At 37.0% G+C, this 16,283-nt stretch overlaps 1 protein-coding gene across 1 annotated transcript in view; it reads left to right on the top strand.

Annotated features, from left to right (window-relative positions):
- The window catches only part of LOC115221232 (RNA cytosine C(5)-methyltransferase NSUN2), a 30,190-nt gene extending 14,269 nt beyond the window's left edge, over positions 1-15,921 (top strand). Inside the window, exons 10-16 of the mRNA XM_029791386.2 lie at positions 1,499-1,573; positions 3,738-3,868; positions 6,426-6,499; positions 8,726-8,853; positions 10,011-10,114; positions 13,264-13,618; positions 15,822-15,921. Of these exons, the coding sequence (XP_029647246.2) occupies positions 1,499-1,573; positions 3,738-3,868; positions 6,426-6,499; positions 8,726-8,853; positions 10,011-10,114; positions 13,264-13,618; positions 15,822-15,921 (967 nt within the window). The remainder of the gene's footprint in view (positions 1-1,498; positions 1,574-3,737; positions 3,869-6,425; positions 6,500-8,725; positions 8,854-10,010; positions 10,115-13,263; positions 13,619-15,821) is intronic.
- Positions 15,922-16,283: the final 362 nt, after the last annotated feature.

Consider the following 16,283-nt stretch of genomic DNA (forward strand, 5'->3'; position numbering starts at 1 on the left):
TAGTGACATGCAACTGGCTGTGTGTAAACTTTGGAATGGGCAGAAACACACCAACATGATCTAAAGTCTGGCCCTGAGACTTGTTAGCTGTGAATGAGAAGGCTAGTTTGGTGGGAAACTGCCTGCATTGTATTTGGAAGAGAAACTGGTTGTCAGAAGATACCAGTGGTATCTGAGGTGTGAACAGGCACTTACCACTATGAGGGCCAATCGCTATCATGGCTTTGATGTGAGAATTGAGTTGCAAGACGGTATATCTTGTTCTGTTGCAGTGTCCATTGACATGATCAAAATTTCATAGGAGCATTATAGGAGAGTACTTTTTCTGTGAGATTCTATGCATAGATAGCCCCAATGGATTCAAGTTGTTATGGAAATCCTGTGGATACTGGTGATAATTTCCATCGACTATAGTGTCTGAACTTAGATATTGTCGACTTTCTCCTGGGAAGTTGTTAGTCATGTGGTTATTAACATTATTGTTTTTATTTATTTATTTTTTGTCCTGGGTGTTGTACCAAATTGACATATTTGTAGAGGAAGTGTGTTGATGGGGTTAAAAGAAACACACACAGTCACACAGTCTTTTTCTCTCTATCTTTCTCTATGTCTGTCTGTCTCTCTCTCTGTGTCACACACTTTATGTTTCACACACATCCATCACTGTGTTGATGGGGTAAAAGAAAATGCACGCGCGTGCACACACACAAACAGTGTGTCTTTCTCTCTGTTTCTGTGTGTCTATGTTTTTCTCTGTCTGTCTTTCTGTCTGTCGCTCTGTGTGTCTCTCACACACTTTGTGTGTCACAACCCCAGCAACACCCAGAACTGTTGTAGAGATAATAATGAAAAAAGAATTGAAAGTACTGTTTGAACTTTTATAAATGCCATTTTGGTTTTTGTTTCTGTTCTGTTACTGTGACTGCTTTCTGTATAATTTATTTTTATTTATATATGTTTTCGTTGTGGGTACTGGCTGAAATTAACATTGTCACGGACATACACACAGTCTCTGTCTTTGTCTTTCTCTGTGTGTGTGTCTTTCTCTCTCTGTCTCTGTCACACACTCCATCAACACACTTCCTGTCAAACAATGTCCCTTTGCTGTCACACACAGAGAAAGGAAATAAATAAATAAAAGAAATCTTTTACGGAAATGGCTTCCTTAGCTTCATACAAATCGAAGTAGTGTAGCAAGTTTTTCCAATAAGATATCACCACCACCACTGCTACAAGTCATCTGAATTTTATAATTCAAGCATGCTGAGCTTGTAATTTACCATCATCACCATTGATATTACCTTCATTATATGTAACAGCTTTACTAATGTCTAGCTGTTTCTATAATGAATTAGATAAATGTCCATTATCTAAATGGTGGCCATATGATATAATTTATCTCCCTCATTATATGATCAATACCAATCAGCCTCTCATTATCTCAATTTCCAACTTAGTCTTAATTTACGTTAATTATATATCTTTTTTACAATTTCAGTGGAGATGGAACACTTCGCAAGAATCTTGATGTCTGGGATACCTGGCACCCTGCACATGGCCCCACACTTCATGGGTAAGTCATAGAAGGTTTCAGTACACATCATCATTCAAATCCCACTGAGCTCCACTTTGTCTTCATCCTTCCAAGGTCAATAAAATGAGTACCAGTCAAGTTTTGGGGTCAATATAATCAATTGCTCCCTCCCTCTAAATTTATAGGCACTGACACTGGGCTCTTCAGCAGGGGAAGTAGCATTAACACTGCTGTGGAAGACAGGTCTTCTTGAGTACAGCAGGGTGCCAAATATCTCAGTCTTTTGTCATCACCTCCATAAGATTCAATGTCCTGAGATTGTCCTTCAGTACTTCATCCCATGTCTTCCTCAGTCTCCCTCTTCCATAAGTTCCATTCACTTTGAGTGATGGCACATAAAAAGCACCATCCGATTGTAACCATTGCCAGTCTTGCCTGGCCTCCGTGCCAGTGGCACATAAAAAGCACCATCCGATCGTGGCCATTTGCCAGCCTCGTCTGGCATGTAAAAAGCACCCACTACACTCATGGAGTGGTTGGCGTTAGGAAGGGCATCCAGCCGTAGAAACATTGCCAGATCAAACTGGGCCTGGTGCAGCCTTCTGGCTTCCAAGACCCCAGTTGAACCGTCCAACCCATGCCAACATGGAAAGCGGATGCTAAACAATGATGATGATGGAACTCTCTTTGGAGTTGATTTTTCAAATTGATTCTATCGTATGCATAGGGCTGATTGTTCATATCCTCTCACAAATACTTAACTCTTACTAACCCAGTCCACATTGTGATAGATAAGATTCAGTGTGGTGGTTACTGTTTACTGCCTCAAACATCAGAGCATTGTCTAAGTTATGAATATTTCAGTGGTCTGTAGCCTAAGTGCAAATTTCTTTTGCAATTACTACTGAGTATTGCTCATAGTAATACTTCTCCAAAGATCAATAGTCCATTGATGGGAGAATTTGATTAGCAAAAGTCATGCCAACAATTCTATCTGTTTAACCCTTTCATCACTAACCTGGCTGAAACCAGTTCTGGCTCTGAATACAAATGTCTTGTTTTCATAAGTTTTGAAATAAAACCTTCCACCAAACCTTAGTCACAATTTATGTTCCTAAACCTAGCTGAATGGTAACTAAATTATTTTACTAAATTCTTTGTTATATTTAAAGTAATTGAAAGAAATACAGAGCATCTCAAAATAAATACAGTAACGAAAGGGTTAACACGTATCGTATCAAATGAAATGTCAATCGATCAGTTGATAGAAACAAGGGGAAGATCTATATTGAGTGAATCAAGGAGTCCCAATATCTCATACCTTTTAATGGGGTCTTGGAATCACCACTAAACATGTAGTGTAATGAGGTTAAACTCTCATGGTTGACAACAACCAGTTTTTGTTAAATTATTCATTTTAATATGGTTATAATTTTTCAGGCTGTTAATCTCTTCTTTTAGTACAAAAAACTTTTCGGTTTGAACAGCAGTTTTTAAAAATAATTCCCATGTAACTAAACACTTTTAAACTTCGTATACTGGTAGAATGTGTTTATAAAACATCTTTTTCTCTTGGCTTTATTGAGAAAATTCTATAGTTTGTAAGATATTTGTTGTTTTTTTTCTTCAATTTCTGCAATTTCAACCAATCAATGACGTCTATTGAGGCGAAAACATTCTGTGTCGTATAAATATGCCCCTCGTTTAAGAAACAGATTGGGTTTATTTACATTTCTGAAGAAAAAAAAGATATCCCCCACCCCTAACCCTAAAACAGATTGAAATGCAATAGATTGATACTAGGGTCATAATTATGGGTGACAATTTCATATGACACCGCTAGAAAAACCCGCCGTTCAAGCCGAAAAGATCCCAAAAAACAACTATCTGCCTTTAGCAGAATTCAATCTGTTGTATGCATTAAGACCAGATTAACGTTTTCTTTAAAAAAAAGACCAATGAATTAAAATTTGTCTTTCTATATGGGTTAAAATCCCACTGAAGATTACTGGCCTTTCATCCTTCAATATTCAATGGAATAACTAAGTTATCTTATATATCTATTTAAGAAAGAATTATATATTTAACTGAGGGTAAACCTCATTAAATATATACTTGATTATTCTTGTGTCAGTGTAAAGTAATATCTTTTATTCTTTTGATTTCCATGTGAGAAAAACACTTTTATTTCTTCTACCATCAGCTTACAAACCCGGATTCTGAAACGGGGTCTTGAACTGCTTGCTGTGGGAGGCCGGCTTGTGTACTCTACCTGTTCCTTTAATCCTGTTGAAAATGAGGCTGTTGTGGTGGACTTGTTACAGAGATGCGAAGGTAAAGAGCAAACTTTATTGTTGCTGGCTTTCCACAACAGAAGTTGTGGTTGTCCCAGCAGAAATTCTTGTTGTTATCCCAATAGAAATTGCTATTGTAGCCTGAATAGAAATTGTTGTTGTGGCTGTCCTACTAAAAGTTGTTGTTACCTTAATAGAAGAGCAATGTTGCAATTTGAATTAAAGTGGCAAAATGAATTGACTTAAGGTTTGAAAGTTCAGGACTTGAAATTTGAACTTGGCCATGAGGACTGTACCTCAAGCAAGTTTGGTAGAGGACCAATTTGTTTCCTACTTGAATATGGTTCCACTGCACCCCCCCCCCAAAAAAAAACCCACTGTTCTATTGGAACCAACAAATGCATTCATCTTCATCCTTGTTTCTTTTGTCCCAGCTTTCTTTACTTTGTTACTATATGTTAATACTAAAATGTATTTAATTGTGATATTAGGCCCAAGCATAGCAGTGAGGTTTAGAAGTTTGTTTTCTAACCCCATGGTTTCTGTTTCAATCTTTCTGTGGCACCTTGGGCAAGTGTCTTCTACTATAGTAGAAGCCTTGTGAATAGCTTTGGTAGAAACTGAAAGAAGACTGTTGTGTGTGTGAGAGAGAGAGCAAGAGAAAGGGAGAGAGAGAGAGACTGAATGAGTGAATGTGTGTGTATATTTCTGTGCCTCTTTGTCTTGACATCGCATAATAGTTGTAAATGAGTGTCAGTGTCATAGAAGCAGTGGCAGTCATTTCCAGTATTCTGTGAGAACATGTTGCTTGGAAACAGGTGAGGGTTGGCAACAGGAAAGGCATCTGGCCATAGAAAATCTGTCTCAATAAATTTCATCCAAAACATGCAAGCATGGAAACATAGACATTAAAACAATAATGATGATGATGATGATGGCTTTCTATTAAAATTATAGCAGCGATGTCCACTTTAGAAGATGGTAATTTTGATGACCACAATTGTCATTGGTGGTGGCGATGGCAGCGACAACTTTCTTTAGTTGTAATGATAATAACAATTAAAAAAGGTGAAACACTTATACTTCAGTTCAGTAGCTACTCTCCTTTTTGTCTAACTAACATTAGTTTCAGAGTTACTGGTCAGGGTGATCATGATCATTGATATCAAGATATTGAAAGATGACCTCTCAAATTTAGAAAAATAACTTCTTTGATCAGTATATGTCATTTGTCAAAATTGTTATTTTGTTCCAAGTTAGCCTTGATCAAAGAGGCCAATGATGACATTCCAGCCATGACCAATTCATCTTTCTTCTATATACAGAGAAACCTAGGACTATTTTTCCAATGTGTCTTTTTCTAAGTTGGAGTATGTTTGAAAGAGATTTGGCTGCTATTTCTTGCACAATTAGTACCCTCTTCATTAGCTCAAAATTAGTGGAAGTACTCTAGGGCAGTGGAAAGCAGAGTCTGCAATACATGTTTCAATTCACTTATTTTATCCTTCATACAAGTGATTCCTGGTCATAGGCAACAGCCTCAATTTAGGTGGGTATGGTGTGATGGGAGTGGGGAAGTTCTAAAAATTAAATGCAAATTCTAATGGAAATATAAAAACTAAGACTCGATTTTCTTTTGAATTATAAAGTAAAATGTGTTTCTCCAACTTGTTTATGAGAGCAGTAACTCTGTATAAGAACGGATCTGGATTATGATAATATATATAAACTTCAGCTTTATATATATATAGATTTGATTTCAGTAGACATTTGATTTTCCATTTGACCTGACCTAACAATTTACATTCAAGAAAAACCACTTATATTTTATCAGTTTGGAATTTCAGAGTGGAAAAAAAATTCTGACAAAGAGGGGAAAGAATTGAAATTCCTATTTCTATCTATTTATGACAGACCATTTTTCAGTCTGAGAGGAAAATTTGTTGTCTATTTTAATGCTTTCATCATCATTGTTTTAATGTCTACATTTCCATGCTTGCAAAGTTGGATGGAGTTTTTTTTTTAGGTAGATTTTTGTAAGGCTGGATGCCTTTCTTGTTGCCAATTCTTACCTGTTTCCAAACAAGGAAATATTTCTCCATGGCCAGATATGTTTCTGCAGGATGTTGGAAATGAAGGACACTGCTTGTATGACAGTAACACCCATTTACAACTGTCATCCAATTCCAAGACAAAAAGACACAGATATATACACACATTCATACACAGAGACTTCAGTTTCTGCCTACCAAATCCTCTTACAAGGTCTTGATCATTGGTTAGGAAGCAAACTCTTCAACCACACAATTATGTCTGTGTAAACTAGAATTAAGTACTGGCACTAGAAGTTCCTGTAATTCATGAAAGAATTAGCTTCCAAATTTTTTGTTTATTTTCCATGTGTTTAAGTTCAAACCCAACTCAGTATGACTTGAACTTCTATCCCTCACTGGTTAAATAAAAATAATTCCCTTTAAAATCAATTAATACCAGTTGTCTATACTGCTTCTCAACAAACATGTGGTCTTGTGCCAAAGTAATGTCTCTTCTCTAATTGACTTATTATTCAAAATGAAATATCTTGTATTCTCTTCCAGGTGCCTTAGAACTAGTTGATGTCAGTGAATATTTAAAGGGCCTAAAAGCTATGCCAGGATTGCTGACCTGGAGAGTAAGTTTATGTTTCTACTATACCAGTATATCCTTTATTATAAAAATATGAAGAAGGATGTTATTATTTTTGGATGGGGAGCAGTGTCTAGTATTGCATTCCATTACATTCTATGTTCAGATCCTGCACTGGTTGACATGACCTTACCTGCTGGGTTCAATATATGAAATACCAGTCAAATAACATTGTTGATTACAGCAACTATGCCACTCCTACCCAAATTTATGGCTGTGTGCCTAAATTAGAAATGCTTGTTGTCATTATTAAAGTTAAGATTTTCACATTTTTAACTATTATATGTATTTTCATGTTTCTGTTACTGAGAGTTTGTTGTACATTACAGCATACCCCTGTCCTGTTGACCATGAAGTTCAGTATTCTCAGATCTAGACCACTTCATCATCATCATCGTTTAACGTCCGTTTTCCACGCTAGCATGGGTTGGACAGTTCGACCGGGGTTTGGGAAGCCAGGGGCAGCACCAGGCTCCAGTCTGATCTGGCAGTGTTTCTACGGCTGGATGCCCTTCCTAACGCCAACCACTCCGCGAGTGTAGTGGGTGCTTTTTACGTGCCACCTGCACAGGTGCCAGGGGTGTCTGGCATCGGCCACGATCAGTTGGTGCTTTTAACGTGCCACCGGCACAGAAGCCAGCCAGGGCGGCACTGGCATCAGCCACGTTCGGATGGTGCTTTTTATGTGCCACCGGCACAGAAGCCAGTCGAGGTGGCACTGGCATCGGCCCCTCTCATGTTTTCCTGATCTAACTCTTATATGAATTCTCTTCATTATTAAATCTTAGTATTTTCTCACCCATCATGCAACCTACCCAGTGTACAGTATCTATCACATCCATTCCATCCACTCATCACAGACCATCCATCCATAATATCTTGTGTTCACCATCCAGCCCATCCGCTCATCATGCACCATCTATTACATTTATTTTGCATCATCTGTGCCATTTTCTATACAAACACAGCTACCTCTTCCACATTCCCCATCCAATACTTTGTCAATTCTTTATGAATTTATATTGGTATCAAATTTCAGCACAAGACCAGCAGTTTTTTGGGTGGGGTTAAGTCAATTACAATGACCCCTGTGCTCAACTGGTACTTATTTTATTCACCCCAAAAGGATGAAAGGTAAAGCTGACCTCAGCAGAATTTGAACTCAGAATGTGAGGACAGCTGAAATGCCACTAAGCATTTTACATGGTGTGTTTATGATTCTGCCTGCTCACTGCCACCTTTATGAATTAATATTAGTTTGAAATTTTGGCACAAGAACAGCAGGTTTGGGGAAAGTGCGTAAGTTGATTACATTGACCCAGAACTCAGATGGAACTTATTTTATCTACCTTGAAAGGATGAAAGGCAAAGTTGACCTTGGTGGAATTTGAACTCAGAATGTAAAGATGAACAAAATACCACTAAGCATTTTGCCAGGCATGCTAATGATTCTGCCAGCTTGCTACCTTCTTTATGAAATAATATTGAACATCAAAATGTTTGGGTTAGAAATAATAATTTAAGCAGAAAGTATAAGCTATCAAATGTTTTTGGAAAACTTTTCAATCGTTAGTTGTTTTTTCCATTCCTAATATATGTAACACAGAAAATAGTTTCGTTTTAATTTATCTGTATTTCAAAATGAGGATGTATTTATGCAGTTGCTGGACCTGTTAGAAATGGCAGCCAAGTCCCCTTCTAATGTAGGCTTTTAAATAATTTTAAAATGACAGAATGATAATAGGAATACCTTTTATTATAGGTTTTTTTTTATCTCTATATATATAAACGACAAAATGTCTGTCTGTGTGTGTGGTATCCTTTATACAAATCCACAATTTTTCAGTTAGAGGGCTCGCACTTTCTATGGTCATTCAAATCCGTCCAAGGGTGGTCGTGCACATCTTTACATTTCTCCAGTCACCCCACAAAGCCATTAAAAAATCAATAGAAGTGACTTTTTTTGTGAATTTTCTATCCAAATCCCAATCAAAATGCCCGAAATTTGATACACCAATTGAATACCAGCTAGCTGTATGTGATTGGTCGGAAATTAGGACAGTACTTGCGTGTATGTGGGCATGCATGCACTAGCACTATGACCCGGCGTTGCCGAGTCATAGTTCTAGTGAAGACTAAACAAAAACAGCAACAGGTTTGTATCGCACTTCTGCTGTGTATTTACTTTCTTCCATTTTTTTTCTCTGTGTAGTGTATGAGCAGAAGTGGTGACTGGTATGACAAATATGAAGAAGTACCTCCAAAACTACTTTCCCAACTCAGACCAACTATGTTCCCTCCATCTGAAGAAATAACAAAACAGTTCAATTTGAACCGCTGGTAAGTCCTTTCACAATTTCAAAAAAATTATTTCATGACTTCTTCTTTTTATTCTTCCAAGCTTAAAGGAGAATGGTTTTAGTTAAAGCAAATAGTTTTTAGATTTTCTTCCTAATATTAATCAACTACCCAAATATCAAATAAAGAGCATGGATGAGTGGATGGCTTAGTGGATAGGATACTAAACAATTAGTATGGAAGTTAATAGTTCATACCTTGTAACTGAAATTCTTTGCATTCACAAACAAAATTACTCACAAAATATCAAGCCTCCTAGTAGAAAATAAGAACTACACAGTTGGGACACCTTACTGTTCTAAATTTCAGAATTGTAAAATTTTACATTTTCTTAACTGTTTTTTGAAGCTGGTACCTATAACTCTCTACATGGTTTCTAAAACTAATCAGAGGAAAAAATATCCAAACCAATGACCTGGCCTAAATACTTGCAACAGAGTAGATGCCTCTTAATCCTTTAGCATTCAGGTTATTTTGGCAAATGTCCTGCTAATTTATTCACATTGTTTTAAATTAATCATGCATCAACTTGTAGCTATGAAATTTTGATGGTGTGATTGTTTATTTTTAGAATGTGATAGTAGGGTAAGAGTGAGAGACCGGATCTGGCGAGTTTTAACATAAAGCAGGCAGAATATTTTGGCCATATATGACCGGTTTAAATGCTATAGGGTTAGGGCATCTAAAGTACCAGGTGGTGGAGTATATCTACATTGCAGTTTGAGTTGCATTGTGTTGCAAGACACTATTGCTCCAGTTAACTCAGCTGTAGAAATGAGTTGCAACATCACTGGTACCAAGCTGTATCGGCCTTTGCCTTTCCCTTGAATAACATCAGTGGTGTGGAAAGGAGAGGTTGGTATGCAAGGGTGACTGCTGGTCTTCCATAAATAATATTGCCCGGACTTTTACTTTGGATGGGGACTTTCTAGGTGCAATCCCACGGTCATTCATGACTGAAGGGGGTCTTTATTCTTTTATATATGTCCAGGATTATATAACAAACACAAAATCTAGGAATACGTTGTGATATGAACTTGCATTTTTAAGATGGTAGGTTACCAGTAATTATATTGGGTTGATGTAGAGAACAAATTAAAAATGTATTTTGTAATTATGCTTTTGTTTTTACTTCCAAGTTTACGAGTATTGCCCCATCATCAGAACACTGGGGGATTTTTCATTGCTGTGATGATGAAGAAACAGCAGTTGCCATGGTTGCGCCAAATAGCACCAACAAAAGGTACATTGTCATTGTTGCTACAATTTCTGTCATCATCATTATCATCGTTAGCAACATTTCTGTAGCCATGTTCATCATCATCAACATCATTGCCACCACTTACAGTGTTGCTGAAAAGTTCCTGGCTTTGGGTTAAAAGAAAATACAACACATTCCTCTCTTAAATGCACACACTTATTGGAGTGGTCCTTCAGTTTTTCTAAGCCCTGTAAAAGAACTCAGAAGGTTTGGCCTCCAACCAGGCCTTATGTGATACCCTTAAAGCCAGGAACTTTTCAGCAACCCCTTGTATTATCACCATCTTAATCAGCATCTTCATCATCATTATCATGATTGTTATTGTTATAATTTCCTCCTTTCTATTTACAGCTTCTTTCATGGAGCTGTAAATAGTATCTACTTTTCACTGATCAGGCTAAAAACATCCCATCATCATCATTATTTTTCTCATCAGAGCCACCTCCATTACCACTTTGATCACATAATAGGTGTAGAGACATATCTACATAGTTTAGTTCATTTCACAATCACATAGTTCCAGGTGTAATCCCTTTGCACAGACCCATGGACAAATGTCTTCTACTGTAGCATTGGGTTAAGCAAAGCCTCATGAGTGGGATTTGATAGATAGAAATTATATGAAAGCCCATCTTATATGTGTATGACTGTGTTTGTCTTTATCCAGTGTAAAACAGTGTCAATTTGTGTTCCTTCATGCCGAAAGGTAACTTAGCCATTTAAAAAATAAATATAATAAGAAGCATACTGAAACAAGAACAGGTCAAAATGATTGACTAAAACCTGCCCCAGCATGGCCTGACTGAAATCATTAAAAGAATAATTATTATAGTGTCTGTTTTGTTTTGTTTTTACTTCCTTTGTCTTTAATTCATTTTTCAAACCCAGGTGCACATTTCATGTAACCACCTCTTTTGATGTAGTATAGTTTGTGTTTTTTGTATCACGTTTTCTGTTTGCTATGGAGTGCTAGTCCTTTCTTTGGAGAATATTTTTCATTTCCTTTTTGCTGACCAGTGAAAGATTATCAGTTATTTTTAACACTTCATTAAAATGTGCAAGAATCCTTTTTTTTTTGTTTTTGAATTGTCTCACATTCCATTAATAGTTTGTGGAAAGCATTACTGGGAAGAACATCACGTGATATCTGTTGCTTCAGTTACTCTTCTTCACAGTTTTGTTGTTGTTGTTTTTTTTGTTTTCTCATATGCTAAGCCTTCATTGCAATTTGACAGAGGAGCAGATGTGGTTGTGGTTAAGAAGCTTACTTTGCAATGATTTGATCTCAGGTTCACTCCCAATGCATAGCTCTTTGGGCAACTATCTTCTATTGAAACCCTGGGCCAACCAAAGCATTGTGAATAGATTTGGTAGATGGAAACTGATAGAAACCAGTGTGTGTGTGTGTGTGTGTGTGTAGAATAATGAAAGCAGCTATATGCAATATAAATCAAAAAGGAAAAATGCATTTGTCACTAAATTGTGACTGACAGGGCAGGGTAGCGCTACATTGCTAGAAATAAGAGTTCAAAAACCCTCAGAGCCACAAGGAGGCACTTTTCATATTCTGACAGGATAGATGACCGCCATATATATTATGTATGTATGTATATGTGTATGTATCCTATCATGAAATCAAGTAGTGGTTGCAAATGAGCATTACTGTCACAAAAACATAGAAAAGTGGATGTTAAGTGATAATGATAAGAGTGGCTGTTTGGGGATTGAGGACATTGAAAGTCTCAACAGTGTCCAGTGTGAAAAGAAATCTATTAAACACTGGTAAGTTATCATCTTCCTCTCCTCTGTGTTTGGGTGGTACCTGTTGTGAGTAGTACCTGTATTTCAAAGGTCCAGCCGTGTCACATTCTGTGTCATGCTGAATCTTCCTGAAAACTATATTAAGGATACACGTAGGCGCAGGAGTGGCTGTGTGGTAAGTAGCTTGCTAACCAACCACATGGTTCCGGGTTCAGTCCCACTGCATGGCATCTTGGGCAAGTGTCTTCTGCTATAGCCCCGGGCCAACCAATGCCTTGTGAGTAGATTTGGTAGACGGAAACTGAAAGAAGCCTGTCGTATATATGTATATGTATATATATATATGTGTTTGTGTGTCTGTTTGTCCCCCTAGCATTGCTTGACAACCGATGCTGGTGTGTTTACGTCTCCGTCACTTAGTGGTTCGGCAAAAGAGACTGATAGAATAAGTACTAGGCTTACAAAGAATAAGTCCCGGGGTCGATTTGCTCGACTAAAGGCGGTGCTCCAGCATGGCCGCAGTCAAATGACTGAAACAAGTAAAAGAGTAAAAGAGAGAGAGTATGCCTGTGGAGTGTTTAGCCACTTTCAAGTTGATTTCATGAGCAGGCTGTTCCATTGGTCAGATCAACAGGAACCCTTGTCATTGTGTCTGACCGAGTGCCAGATAATAGGATGTCCTTCCTAATTCTAACTGATCACCTGTGAAGTAGGGAGAGGATAGTTTCTATTTATTTATTTTGTTTTGTTGGGTAAACTAGAGGAAGGTGTTAGGTGCCTTTACCTGAAACTCAACACAATTGTTGTAATGAGACCACATGATTAGATGTCCAGCACCTTAACCTTACAGCCATTGCAGATCCTCCATCAGGTAATAACCGATATTTCTTGTTGTTAAGGCTGTGAATTGACAGAATCATTAGTGTGTTAGATGCAGTGTTTTTTTTGTTTTTGTTTTTTGCATCTTTACTTTTTTTTAGTTCAAATCCCAACAAAATCAACTTTGCCTTTCAAACTTTTGGAGTCAATGAAGTAAAGAACTAATCAAGTACTGGGATCTATGTAATCAACTTCCCTCTAAAAAAAATTACTGGCCTTGTACCACAATTTGAAACAATTTATGGGTGTTCATATCTAGAGAGGTAGTTGTGTCTTAACTTCTTTTTCACAAGGTAAAAGCTTCAGGCTTGCCTCACCTTGTGTATAAAACATCTCTCACAGACCTGATTTGAATCAGATTCAGTCAACACCATCACCTAGCATTCATCCAACAATATTTTAACCCTCCATAAATTAACTACATATTAATCCCAGATTAAAAAAAAAAAGCATTATTTTGACATCAGAAATTTCCTTTGTATTGTGTTTAGATCCATTTCTGAAGGGACACAAATTTGCAACTGACAATTCAACAGAAAAGAAGCAAGATGATGCGAACATTTCACAGAGTAAAACTGATGATGGTCAGAAAAAACTGCCTGAAGAAGTTTCAGGTGGACAAAGTAAAACTTCTGAAGAAGGTGTTGTAATTGAGAAAACAAACACTGAAGTTGTTTCTAGCGATCAAAATCATAACAGTGAACAAGTGGCTAGCAGTGAAGATAAAAATGATGAAGAAATGCCTGATAAAAGTGGAGGTGATAGTAATGCTTCTGCCGTCCCTCAAAACTCCACTGACAAAGCTGAAGCAACTTCTCAAGAAAAACGCAAACTAGAAAATGACAGGTATTTCTGCTTATCCGCTTTTTGCAATTATAATCTTATAGGGCTGTGTGGTAAGAAGTTTGCTTCCCAACCAACTGGTTTTGGGTTCTGTCCCACTGTGTGGCAACTTGAGCAAGTGTCTTCTACTATAGCCTCAGGCTGACCAAATCCTTGTAAGTGAATTTGGTAGACAGAAACTGAAAGAAGGCCATTGTGTGTGTGTGTGTTGTGTCTTTGTGTCTGTGATTGTCTCCCACTACTGCTTGACAACTGGTTTTGGTGTGTTTACATCCCTGTAACATAGTGGTTCAGAAAATAACAAGTGACTGATTTAATAAGTGCTAAACTTTAAAAAATAAGTCCTTGGGTTGATTTATTTGGCTAAAACTCTTCAAGGCAGTGCCCCAGCCTGGCCTGTCAAAATGACTGAAACAAGTAAATGAATAAAAGATAAAAGACAGTCTATTTTTATGGCTTGGTTAATAAAGAAAAGGAAGCATGTATGATTCTCCAGACAAGCAAATTTCAAGACTAGCTGGAAACCTGCCCCAAATAATAAACTAAATGTTTGTAACAGAGATGACTCCATCAAGGGTACCTGAGAGAAAGTTTGTAATATTAACCCTTTCATTACCAACCTGGCCAAAACCGGCTCTGGCTCTGTAGTATTAATGTCTTGTTTTCATAATTTTTTCAGTAAAATTTTAGTTGCAATTTATGTTCCTAACACTAGCTTAATGATAAGTAAGTTATTTTACTGAATTCTTTATTATATTTAAAATAATTGAAAGAAACACAGAGCATCTCAAAATAAATACAGTAATGAAAGGGTTAAACTGAGTAACTGATAAAGCTTACCATCAGTCTCTCTGTCACACACTAACCATTCATCATCTGACACAAGATCACTTTCTCCAATGCCTCCTACACTCTCAAAGATTCCTTGTCTTGCAAAGTTTCTTGGTGACCCTGTCAGTGCTGGTGTCACTTAAAAAGCACCCAGTCCACACTGTGAAGTGATTGACATTTGGATGGGCATTCAGCTGTAAAAATCCTTGCCATGACTGACCTTGATTCTGCTGGTGCCAGGTAAAGAGCAATCAGCCCAATCTGCAAGGTCGTTGATGTTAGGAAGGGCATCCAGCTGTAGAAACCATGCCAAAACAGATACAAATGTGATGCAGGTTTCTGACTGGCTGGCTCCTGTCAAACTGTCCAGCCCATGCCAGCATGGAAGGAGGATGTTGTTGATGATGATGATGAACAGGTACAGTTCATTCAATAGGCTTTCACAGTTTCTGTCTACCAATAATTTTCACCTACAAGATTTGGATTAACTCTGGGTGTTATTGAAGAAAACACTTGACAGAAGTGCCATACAGTACATTCCGACCTGGATGTACATGATTGCAAAATTAACTTCTGAAACCATGTGGTTATGCTTATGCCTTACCTGGCTGTGTGGTAAGTAGCTTACTTACCAACCACATGGTTCCAGGTTCAGTCCCACTGCGTGGCACCTTGGGCAAGTGTCTTCTACTATAGTCTCGGGCCGGCCAAAGCCTTGTGAGTGGATTTGGTAGACGGAAACTGAAAGAAGACCGTCGTATATATCTATATACATGTACGTGTTTGTGCTCCCAACATCGCTTGACAACCAATGGTGGTGTATTTACGTCCCCGTAACTTAGTGGTTCAGCAAAAAAGACTGATAGAATAAGTACTAGGCTTACAAAGAATAAGTCCTGGGGTCGAGTTGCTCGACTAAAGGCGGTGCTCCAGCATGGCTGCAGTCAAATGACTGAAACAAGTAAAAAAAAAAAAGTAATGAATTCAATAATAATATACTTTTTTTTTTAACCCTTTAGATTTAAACCAGCAATATCCAGCCCAAATATCCTACCTGTTTTACGTTCAAACCGACCAGATCCAGCCTCTCACACCCACACTGAAATATCACTCTTCAAATAAAACAATTACATCATCAAAATCTTTAAGTTGTAAGATAATGTACAATTAATTGAAAATAATGTGAATAAATCAATCATTACATTTAACAGAGCAAATCTGAATACTAAGGGGTTAAATAAAAAAATCCTTGTCCCTACCTAAATAATCTATTAGGGAGTTGCGAAAGCTTTGGGCTTTGTCTCTTCTTTTCAGACTATCAAACAAAAATAACTTTGCATTTATTATTATTATTATTATTATCATCCTCTTCCAGAAATCAACAAGTGAAGAAAAAACAAAGGACTATGGGTTTCAAAGAAGATCCTTTTCTATTCTTGAAAGAAACTGATGAAGTGTGGCCCCCTATTCAGTAAGTTGTTTTTTAAAAATCATCCTCATTCTTCTCCCCATTTCCATAATGACCTGACTTAACATGGGTGTACAGATTCATACTTGAAATTTATTTATCCAACTACATATCTACAAATATACATTTAAGTGTGCATGTATGATTGTGTGTGTGTATATGTGTATGTGTATACATATATATATATATATATATATATATATATATATATATATATATGTGTATATATATATATATATATATATTATATATATATATATATATATTATATATATATATATGTGTATATATATATATATATATATAATGGAAGAAATAAGGTACTCAGAAATCTGGATGGTTTTATATTTGCAGGTATTTATTAATATG

The sequence above is a fragment of the Octopus sinensis genome, linkage group LG18 (assembly GCF_006345805.1).
Source record: "Octopus sinensis linkage group LG18, ASM634580v1, whole genome shotgun sequence".
Lineage (NCBI taxonomy): Eukaryota > Metazoa > Mollusca > Cephalopoda > Octopoda > Octopodidae > Octopus > Octopus sinensis.